The following is a 12,005-nucleotide window of genomic DNA, read 5'->3' on the forward strand; positions in this document are numbered from 1 at the left end:
GCTATCATTATTTAAACATATATTTAATTTTTGAGTAAATTATTTTTTTGAGTGGTGTTTTAGTGGTTTTAACCATTTGCGTCCAAAATAAAAAACGTTTAACGCCCTGAGTCCCTAGACATTTTTTTTATAATCATTTGAGTTCTTTTGAGTCTAAATTTTAACCTTTTGAGTCCATTTGTTTTTAACAAAATTGGATTCAAACCGTTATAAAATGAACAAAATTGAACTCAAAACGTTATAAAATAAATGGCTAGGGACTCAGGGCGTTAAACTTTTTAATTTTGAACTCAAATGGTTAAAACCACTAAAATATAAAGACTCAAAAAATAATTTACTCTTTAATTTATTAATTCAAAATTATATAAACAGTGGTCTTGTTTAGGCTTGTGAGTCAGTCTGAGCTTGATAAACCAAAGTTCATCTACCAAACGAGTTTGTTTTTAAGCTCGGACTTTACTTCAAGCTCGTTTAAAATCGACTTATATCGTGTTTTTTTTTTTAGTTTGCGCCCAACCCGTGACGCTATCTCACACACATGTATACCCGATAACATCCACCAACACACCAAATCCAACACAAAGAAAAAGATACCACTATATAACTAACTTGCACGAAAAGACACATATCAGAATCATCAGAACCAGATGAGGGGATCAACGAAGGAGACGACGTTCTTGCAAGAACTGCTATTATACGCAGCAAGCGCAGCCCTCAGTTCTCTCGTCCTCTTCGTCGGACTCAAACATCTCGATCCGAATCGAGAAGCTTCCAAAAAAGCCCTAGAACAGAAGAAAGAAATCTCCAAGCGGTTAGGTCGTCCTCTTATTCAAACCAATCCATACGAGGTATTATTATTATTATTATTGTTATAAACATACTATTTTTATTTTGATTATGATTTAGATGCAATTTTAGTTGTTTAGGTCTTTGTAACGTTTGAAGTATTGGTTTTATTTTGTACTGGTTTCATGTGTTTAAGTAGCAGTAAATATTGAATTGATGGTATATATTAACAAGTATGTTAGGGTTTTGGTTGCAAGGAGACAATTGTTTTGCTGGTGCTCTTATTGGTTGGTTCAACACTAAATGGTTGTTTGTTTCGCGAGCATATATCTGAATGGTTTGGTTGGTTCAGACATTTGCTTCTAAACGGTTAAACATTATACTTATGGGCTGTTTGTTTGCCTCTTAATGAGGCTCTTAATGGTCCAGACCTCTTACTGGTTCAGCACTTAATGGTTCAGACTGTTTGTTTCGCAAGCAGATGTCTGAATGGTCCAGACATTTGCCTCTGAATGTTTAAGCATTATACTGAGTCTGAATGGTTAAGACCTCTAATCTGAATTGGTCAGACATTTGCCTCTTAACGGTTAAGCACTATACTGGCTCTTAATGGTTCAGACCAGACCTCTTACTGGTTCAGTAATGGTTCAGACCTTTTACTTGTAGGGGTGTTCATCGGGTTTCGGATTTTTCGGGTCGGGTTGTTCGGGGTTTTCTCTGGGAAAAATTGACCCGATAACCAACCCATTTAAAGTTTGGTTAGTCGGGTTTGGGTTATTCGGGTTCGGGTTATTCGGGTTCGGGTTAGTTCGGGTCGAGTTATTCGGTTTTCAGGTTTAGATGTAAAATGAAAATAAATGTTTTTTTTTTACAAAATATCATCAAAATTCATATTGTTACTTTATAAATATCATCAAAGTTCAAAGATTAATTGACGATATGCTATTATAATATTTAAAAAACCCAAAACTTAGTGTTCCATCTATTAAAGACTCAAAATCTAAACACTTTTGTAAGAAAAAAAAACAATAAATGTTCGGGTTTTTTTTCGGGTTTCGTGTTTCGGGTTGTTCGGGTTTTTGGCCTGGAAAAAGTGACCCGATAACCGAACCATTTAAAGTTCGGGTTGGTCGGGCTCGGGTTTTTCGGGTATTCGCTAATTCGGGTTCGGGTGGCTTTGAATTCGGATCGGGTTTTGGATAAAAATGAACAGTCCTACTTACTTGTTCAGCACTTAACCATTCAGAAGTTGCCAAACAGCCTCTTAGTCTGAATGGTTAAGACATCTAATCTGAATTGGTCAGACATCTGCCTCTGAATGGTTAAGCATTATACTGGCTCTTAATGGTTCAGACCTCCTACTGGTTTAGCACTTAATGGTTCAGACTGTTTGTTTCACGAGTAGATGTCTGAATGGTTCAGACATTTATTCAGACATGTGCTTCTGAATGGTTAAGACCTCTATTTGAATTGGTTGGATATTTGCCTCTGAATGGTTAAGCATTATACTGACTTTTAATGCTTATAAATAAGACTTATTTGTGATTTCTTACAAAGGTACAAGATGAAATTGTAGGTGTGAATTTCTATGAAGCTAACATGAAATTCATGTGTTTAGTTTTTTAGCCTAATCGGGTTTGGATGAGTTTTGGACTTTTCGGCCGAATGTGTTTGTTTTTATAAACTTTTTGAAGGGGTATTTTATGTCAAAAGTTAAACTGATTGGGTATTTCGTGTCCATCTTAAAAAAGAAATTGATGTATATCAAAGTATCACACGGCTAGTAATCGTAGAATTCAAACGAAAACGAACAGGCAACAGTCGAATGGGATACAGAAACGACACCCGATTCGAACCGAGGAGCTTCCTAAACTGAGTAGAAGGATACAGAATTCACCACCTAAAACTCGAGTATAGGTTTTAAAGAACACCACCCAAGATGCTACCTTGGATTAGTAATGGAAGATGATAAAACTAGTTTGGTCGAAGAAGAGAAACACAAAGAATTTTCAAACATAAAACACCACCTACATTCGTAAACTGGAATAAATTCTGGGTTTTAAAAAGCGCGCGCAAGGCGCACTAAGGCTATGCCTCTGGGGTTTTTTCGCTCAGCGTCTTGTGTAATTACAAGAAGCGCCCAAAAAGCGCAAATTTTAGGGTTTTTTTTGGGGGCTTTTTGGCCTGAGGCGCGCGCCTCACGTATCTGAGGCGGTTTACTGCAGAAAAATGTTGTACCTTGGGTTTTTTTGACTTGTACATGTAAGTAAAATGGTATAAAAGCCTTATTTATAGCTATATTTTAGTTAAAGGAAGCTAAAAACCTATGGGATATGTATAGGATATATAAAAAAATTATATAAACATCTTGCGCCTCGGGTACGAAAAGCCAACCGCTTTTGCGCTTTGGCTTTGCGCCTCAATTTTAGACCTCGTCGCTTTTGTTAGTAAGCTCGCTTTTTAAAACCAAGAGTAAATTACATAAAGGAGTTTCCAAAACTACCCACGTCCTAAACTTTAGAAAACTAGAATTAAATTACTATCTAAGAAAGCTTAAAGTACGAGTAGGAAAAGCATTGCAAAGTAAACTGCATTAAAAATGCAGAGACATGAAATAGAAAAATGGAAATAACTATAGGTGGTGGGGAACATGGGTTGTTTCATTCTGCATGGATTCAACCTCCATCCAATTGACCAGCTTTGACCCATGTGGGTGTTGACGTATTATCTGTTGTCGACCCAAATTCTGCTTCAACGGCTAGTTTAAATAAACTGTTGAGTTTCGTTTAGTGGTCGCTACCGCTATCAGAAATGGGAGCTTGGTTTCGTAGTTTAAGTGCAATTGTTTATAGACATTAGTGGCTCTGGGTGTAAATTTGTAATTGTAGAGTAGTGGTATGCATTCTTATTAGTTTCAGGTTAAACAAGTAGTGTTTGTGTCAAGTGAATCAAGTGTCAACCTGCGAATACGCGAGTCATGTTTGTGCTTATGTGTCCAACATGTTTTTTGGGTTCGTGTCCTGATCCCGTTTGTGTAAAAGTTTTAGGTCTGTGTTGGTTCGACCCTCCACCCTTTCTCATTTATGTACGCATGTGAAGGGCTTGTACATTACTACACTAGTGCTATGGCCACAGCATTATCATTCAAGTAGACAAGTAGCATGGTTAAAACAGTCGGTTTCAGACGACTACTTGCTAATGTGGCACAAGTTGATGACTTGAGGCCATGTTAGCTGCCGCATCAGATGTTACATATGTGAAAAAATTGCTTATGTGGAAAAAGTAACAACGTAAAATAATCTAAAAGTTTGAAAAATGTTTTTTTTTTTTTTCAAAAACTTGTATCCAAAAGTAATTATTAATTGCTACAACAGATGCCAAGCATATATGTGTATATATGTATATACACACTAAAATGTACGTTGCCATTTGTTTTATTGTTGTTTGCTTATATTCGATGCATAACAGGATGTGATTGCGTGCAATGTGATAAATCCTGATCATATTGATGTGGAATTTAACTCCATTGGAGGGCTGGAATCCATCAAGCAATCGCTATATGAATTGGTCATATTACCCTTACGTAGGCCTGAGCTTTTTTCTTACGGGAAGCTACTTGGGCCCCAAAAAGGTGTTTTGTTGTATGGCCCGCCTGGTACGGGGAAGACTATGCTTGCAAAAGCTATTGCAAAAGAGTCGGGGGCTGTTTTTATCAATGTCAGAATATCAGATTTGATGAGCAAATGGTTTGGAGATGCATCAAAACTCGGTTAGTGTTTGTATTTTATTGTTCGTTCAACTGTGAAGACTGTTTATGTAGGGATTTTGGTGGTTTCAAATTTACAAACACAAATCAGTTTTGGCACATTTTCTTACAAATGGGCCGGGTTATATGTTTTCTCAAATGGGTTATCAAAACATTTAGGAAAATAATGGGTTGGTCTAAGGCTGCAAACGGACCAAATGTTCAGCGAACAGTTCTTGAACCGTTCGGCGGGGAGGTCATTTGTGTTCGCTCGTTTATTAAACAAACGAATACAAATAATTCGTTTAGTTAAAATGTTAAATGAACGAACATGAACAAACGCCGCGTTCGTTCATTTATGTTCATGAATGTTCGGTAACGTGTTCGATTGTGTTCAATAGTTCATTAGTTTTTATTTAAAAACATCAAAACTTTGACAAATAAAATATTTTATAGGTGTTAGTGTATTATATATTATGTTAATAAATGCTTGTTTGTGTTCGTCTGTTTCCATTTATGTTCATGCACATTAGTTTGTGTTCGTCAACGTTCGTTTTCGTACGTTGCCTATACTTAACAAACGAACATGAACACGTTCATTTCCTTAACAAACGAACACAAACATAAAATCTCGTCCGGTAAGTGTTCTTGAACAGTTCGTGAACACATATATTTCTTAACAAACGAACACGAACAAGGTCTTGTTCGTGTTCGGTCGGTTCATTTGCAGCCCTAGGTTGGTCAAATGGGTCGAACGAGTTATAAGTGTGAAAATCATCAATGAGTATATTTTTTATTGCATTCAGCCTTCTATATCACTTTCTGTAAAGATCTAAATTATTGTTATTATGTTAATATAGTGTATGTAATTGTATACAAAGCATTACTTTTGTTCAGAACAGTCATATAAAGTGGACAAGTCAACCAAACTTGAAGTCTTGAATTGAACCCATTTCGGCTCGAACTAAACAATACCTGTTCCGACCCTGCATCTATAAATGGATCGAAATTAATTTTATTTCACATGATGTTACTACATGCTTATGTTTAAATCAGCTAGTTAGTTTCACTTCCACACAAGAATTTTTTTTTTTTTTTTTTTTTTTTTAACAAAGTGTTCACTCATGTCAATGGTTGATTTTTTGGCAGTTGCTGCTCTATTTAGTTTGGCATACAAACTCCAGCCTGCGATAATCTTCATTGACGAGGTCGATAGTTTTCTCGGTCAGCGCCGAAGTACGGACCACGAAGCATTAGCCAATATGAAGACAGAGTTTATGGCTTTATGGGACGGTTTTACCACCGATCGTAAGTTTTTAATTTATCAACTTCAGTATCTGTTTTTTGGCTGAATTGTGAATTTTTGCTTTATGTAGAGAATGCTAGAGTGATGGTGCTTGCGGCAACTAATCGGCCGTCAGAGCTTGATGAGGCAATACTTAGACGACTTCCACAGGCGTTTGAAATTGGGGTACCTGACCGAAAAGAAAGGGCTGCGATTTTGAAGGTAATCTTAAAGGGCGAGAGAGTAGAGGATGATATCGATCTGGACTCTATAGCTGCGTTGTGTGAAGGTTATACCGGCTCGGATCTTTTAGAGCTCTGTAAGCAAGCGGCTTATTTTCCCATCAAGGATCTTCTAGAAGATGAAAAGAAGGGGACGTCATCAGATGTGCGTCTCTCTCTCTCTCTCTCTCTCTCACTCTCTCTCACACACACACATAGTACTAGAGGTGGCAGTTGTTACCATACATTTAGTTATGACTTATGAGTGGATAGATGGTGGCTTTTACTTCTATTTTTCTAACGGGACAAATGCATAAACCAAATAATATATTTTTTGGAAAATTTTATCGCAGATTGTTTATAAACAGTTATAAAATTTGCACAAACGGGCCTGTGATACGATAGAGAAAATAGTCCTTTAATTAGATAAAAAAAGACAATACTTATGAATTCTACTTGTCTAATAATAATAATTAAAAAAAAAAAAAAACGATTAGTAAAAACTGTAATACTAATATGGGGTTCTTATCTATCTGTTATGACATGTTATCCAACGCTCTCGTTTTTCAACCTTCCTTTGTTAATAACTTTGTTAATTGGAGGACAAAATTAAGGATTTAGATCACGATTTTAAGGGTAGCAGTCTATTTACGTTAATTTAATATGTTTTCTGTAATGATACACTAATTACTTACAAAAACTTTTTTACCAGTCCGGGTAAAAAGCCTGAGAAGTCGGGTCAACCAGCCTATTTTGCCACCTTTGCTTGTCAACATTTTGATATTGTTTATGGATATTTGACGGAAAAGTGATTTCGGATATGCAGTTGCCAAGAGCATTATCAGAAGCAGATTTGGAGAAAGTGGCGATGACATCCAAAAAGACGAAGGTTGCAGCCGGGGAGTACGGCTCACAATCCGAGGTATGGTCGGTGCCAAGGGAAACACCTGATCCCGATGATGATTTTCAAGTTCAAGCTGCCATTAATGAGCTGTCCAAGATTGTTGCTTCCCAGATTATCAACATCAGATCAGACAGTCAACAGCATTGATGATATTATCTCCCATTTTTGAATACTTAATATTATTATTATTACTGTTTTTATCTATCATGTGCAATAGTCTCATGTCAAAAGGAATGGGTATTTTGGGCATGTTTTGTAGTATATTTTTCGAATAGTTGTGATATGACACTTTTAGGGCGAAGTTTCATATTAGCTCTCAGATATAATTTGATTATTTATAAGAAAATTTAAAACATGTATCCAGTATGTAGCCTGGTGGGTCTAAAAGTTTAGATTAGATGATGTTGCATGGTACCTCCTCTATAAGTACATACCTACTCAATTTTGTAAATATAGTAACATTCGTAAATATAACAAATTTACACGTGTAAATAACATACTTATACATGCGTAAATTTTCATTATTTACAAATATATATAAATTTAAATGTAGAAATTTAATTTCTAATAAGAGTAAATTGCCATTTTAGTCCTGAGTTTTGTCCAAATTTGCCATTTTAGTCCAAATAGTTTTTTTCTTGCCTCTGGGTCTCTGACTTTTCCCTTTTGTTGCCATTTTGATCACATACACTAACTCCATCCAAAAACTCCATCTTTAACCAGGGGTATTTTGGGGATTTTCATTTTAAATGTTTTCAATTGCCATTTTGATCCAATTCCAAAAAATCAAAAAAATTCCAAAAAATCAAAAAAATTCCAAAAAATTCTAAAAAATCATAAAAATTCTAAAAAATTCTAAACTGACACCGTTTCAACCAGAAAAAATCTAAAAAATTCCAAAAAATTTCGAGCTGAACCGTTTCAACGCAAACCGTTTCAACCCGAACCGTTTCAAGCTGAACCGTTTCGACGCGAACCGTTTCGACTCGTACCGTTTCGAGCTGAACTGTTTCGACGCGAACGAGCCGAACCGTTTCGAGCTGAACCGTTTCGAAGCGAACCGTTTCGACCCGTACCGTTTCGACCCGAACCGTTTCGAGCTGAATCGTTTCGACGCGAACCGTGCCTCGAAACGGTACGGGTCGAAACGGTTCGGTTCGAAACGGTTCAGCTTGAAACGGTACGGGTCGAAACGGTTCAGCTAGAAACGGTTCGGTTCGAAACGGTTCGGTTCGAAACGGTTCGCGTCGAAACGGTTCAGCTCGAAACGATACGGGTCGAAACGGTTCGCGTCAAAACGGTTCAGCTCGAAACGGTTCGGGTTGAAACAGTACGGGTCGAAACGGTTCGCGTCGAAATGGCTCAGCTCGAAACGGTTCGGGTCGAAACGGTACGGGTCGAAACGGTTCGCGTCGAAACGGTTCAGCTCGAAACGGTTCGCGCCGAAACGGATTTTTTGTATTTTTTTGAATTTTTATGATTTTTTAGAATTTTTATTATTTTTTAGAATTTTTTGAAATTTTTTTGATTTTTTGGAATTGGATCAAAATGGCAATTGAAAACATTTAAAATGAAAATCCCCAAAATACCCCTGGTTAAAGATGGAGTTTTTGGATGGAGTTAGTGTATGTGATCAAAATGGCAACAAAAGGGAAAAGTCAGGGACCCAGAGGCAAAAAAAAAAAACTATTTGGACTAAAATGGCAAATTTGAACAAAACTCAGAGACTAAAATGGCAATTTACTCTTCTAATAAAAATGATAGATGTAAAAAAAGTTTTTGAATTTTAATACATTTCATCCGTTTTATTGTATTTTTCTTTCTTTTATCTTTCTAAACTTATTAACATCTTTTCTCTATTTTTTGTTAGATTAGACGTCGACGATATTCTGGTATAAAAAGCCTTTGTGTCCTTGGACGACCTCGGTATCTTCCCATGCTATATTTTTATTGCTTTTAGTAACATTTTATTTTATTTTTCTTTCTTTTATCTTTCTAAACTTATTAACATTTTTTCTCCAATTTTTTGTTATATTAGACGTCGACGATATTCCAATATTAAAAGCTCTTGTTTACTTGGACGACCTCAGTATTTTACCATCACTATACTACGTCAACGATGGGTGCACTTGCCGTAACGTGTTGTAGAGAGTGATTGTATTGTATCGTATCGTGTTCTATAAATTTAAAACTTGATAAACGAGTAAAAAAGTGCTAAAAATATACTAAAAATTATACCATGCTCGACACATGTCAAGGACTTTCTTTCTCTTCATCTTTAAACTTATTAGGATTAGAATATACCCGAAGCTTGATATTGTACTATCTATTCAGTTTCTCCGAACCTTCATCAACAATTTTTCTTTTTGATTAGGTAGCCTCAATATTTCGTTGGCTATTTCAATCTTGCAATCTTCTTCATACAACAGGAAACAAGAAGATTGGTTTGTAATAAAGGCGTGTAGAAAACATCGCAGGAAGTTTTCTTTTCGCCACTCTTACATACCATGGTCACATTACCTCTGCCTTTGATTTCAGTCATAGAACCATCACCAAATTCTACTTTACCCGAAACTTGTTCATCCAAAGTAGTGAAAAACTCTTTCTTTCCAGACATGTGATCACTTATACCATGGTTTAAATACCACGTTCCTCCTTCCTCTCCACTCTTTTCAAAAACACCACGTATAACTCTTTCTTCATTCAACTTAATTTCTTTGTCGAACAAACGGCCATGAATAGAGATGGACCAAGATCACCTACATGTGTAACACCCCAAATTCCGTACGTCGTATTATAATATTAAAATTTTGATGTTTAGATGATAAGAAATGGTAAGTATAGATTTTTACCATTTTCTAAGTTTTATAAACTATGGAAAGTTTAAAGCTTATGTGCACATGAAGTTAACCAAGTTAGTATGTAAAATGAAATAAATGGCACATCCTAAAAGATTGAGGGGTTAAAGTGAAAAATGTTATAAATTAAACACTTAACAAAAATTAGTCAGTGTTGGGTGAGGGTGTGCGATCGAGAGAAAGGGCAGGGGAAGAACAAAACCTCTATCAACACAAATCCATCAAATTGGAAGGGGATTTAAGGGCTATATGAATGCATGAACCAGGAATGTCGATCACTTAAGTGTTTCTAACATCAAGTAAGTCGAATTTGGTGTTTTAGTGATGTTTGATTAAGTGGGTTTTGTGTAATCCGTGAATGTAGTGTAAAATTTAAACATGAATGTTAGTTATGATGAATATGTAGATGCTAAAATATGTTTAATTTTGACTATGATGTTGATTTTATGTTATAGAATGATCAAGTGTAGTGAAGTTTATATGCAAAATTTACATTTTGTTGATATACGTTGATGATAGTTTCATGAGTATTTGATGTAGAACTAAGTGTACATAATTCGGATGATGAATTATGAAGTTAGGGATTTGTTATGCCAAAACAATGGATGAAATATGGAAAATGAACTTAAGATATTTGTACATTATGCCTTGTAGATAGTACGCACACCACGTGTTCGATGAAATACCTTAGAATGATTCATTTGTATTTTGACATGAATTCTTGATAAAACGACGTTGCAAAATGAAAATGGATGTATGTTTAGTTATGTGACGCTATGATGAATAAGTAAAAACGCATATGTAATGCAATGTATACAAAAGCTAAAAGTGTGAAGCTTTAACATATAAGCACGAAGAAGGAAGAAGGCACTAGTCATTTGAAGTCACAAGCAACGCAAGATCACGGTAAGTTCATATGAACTTCGATTACTCATTATGTAGAATACGGTATTGGTTTTTAGATTGTTATCGTGTCATTATAAAGTATAGAATTATGTCGAATGTATGATGATTTGTTATAAATGAATAAATATAAGAATGTTAGTTGAATGTGAAGCGAAATGTTGTAAATGGGTCATGAAGGTTAAAGTTTGGAAATTGATGTTATGGTTAAATATTGACCCGTCATGAATGGGTCAAATTGGCATTGGAACATGTAGTATGTCGAAGATTTTGATCTTTGATTTATTATAAATGAATCGAATGGATTAAGGATATAGAGGATGTAAAGGTATGTGCATTAAACACTTCTTGTGGAAATGCTAGTCGAAAGAAGTAAATGGTAGAAAGTATGAGTTTTGGTTAAAAATTGTTGAATGGGTCGAATAAAGGGATGAGTTGATACGAGGTGTTATAATGTTGAGTGAGTTTGTACTAATGAATTTTATGTGTGCTTTTGAATGGTAGGTAAATCCCACACTTGATGATGGCGAGCTCGGATCGAACACACTACACCGCCCTTTATGCGCTTCCGGTTAAAGTCGTCTTTTGTAAATGGGTCAAAACACTTTTATAATGTAAATGTTAAACTAATGTCTAGGATGTTTCGTAAGTTAGTTAGGATTTAAATCTCATCATGGTAGTTCGGGCAAAGCACTTGTGATGAAACCTTGAATGGTTGTGTTTATTTCGAACTACCTAAATATCATTTTGTTTGATAATTTGGTTTGTCTATGGAAGTTTAAATTTTTAGCGTCTTTTGTCGTTGTTTTGACCGTATGTAAAAAAATGGGTGCTACAACATGGCTACATATTCTGTCTTTTTCAAATTCGCCTCTTCTTTATCATTACTAGGATCTTTGCATTCACTCGATTAATGCCCAATCTTATGATAGTCGTAGCACCTCAGGTTCTTCCTTCTATCTTGCCATTCTTCAAGGTCCTTTCCGATCTTCACCCTACGCATTATGATTATTCTCACGTTCATCATTCCATCTTAGATTCCATCTCCCTCGTTAGTTGTATCTTCCACGACCTCTACTCATCCTCGGTAATTTTCAACTTTCTTTTCATTATGGGTGAACATAAGCTGACTTTGGGATGAACTTTTTGTCATATTCTTGAACTTGGTTCTTTCTTCATACGCCTTTAAACGTCCAACCATATCTTCAGATGCCATTGTTTTGATTTCTATGAACTGCTCGGTCAAAGAAACAATAGGTAAATATTCATCAGGCATAGAGTTCAAGAATTTTCTCACCACAAC

The 12,005-nt window shown here is 35.7% G+C and overlaps 1 protein-coding gene and 1 long non-coding RNA gene across 2 annotated transcripts; both read left to right on the top strand.

Annotated features, from left to right (window-relative positions):
- Positions 1-513: 513 nt before the first annotated feature.
- Positions 514-7,300, top strand: LOC110912105 (ATPase family AAA domain-containing protein 1-B). Its single transcript, XM_022156782.2, has 5 exons — positions 514-848; positions 4,255-4,555; positions 5,681-5,839; positions 5,908-6,203; positions 6,864-7,300. The coding sequence occupies exons 1-5, from the start codon at positions 648-650 to the stop codon at positions 7,086-7,088; spliced, it is 1,182 nt and encodes a 393-aa protein (XP_022012474.1). The 5' UTR covers positions 514-647; the 3' UTR covers positions 7,089-7,300.
- Positions 7,301-9,972: 2,672 nt separating this feature from the next.
- Positions 9,973-11,494, top strand: LOC118487656. The gene is made up of 3 exons (XR_004882449.1): positions 9,973-10,098; positions 10,650-10,705; positions 11,207-11,494. It is a non-coding gene; the product is annotated as an uncharacterized LOC118487656 (long non-coding RNA).
- Positions 11,495-12,005: the final 511 nt, after the last annotated feature.

The sequence above is a fragment of the Helianthus annuus genome, chromosome 15, assembly GCF_002127325.2.
Source record: "Helianthus annuus cultivar XRQ/B chromosome 15, HanXRQr2.0-SUNRISE, whole genome shotgun sequence".
In the NCBI taxonomy this organism is placed as follows: domain Eukaryota; kingdom Viridiplantae; phylum Streptophyta; class Magnoliopsida; order Asterales; family Asteraceae; genus Helianthus; species Helianthus annuus.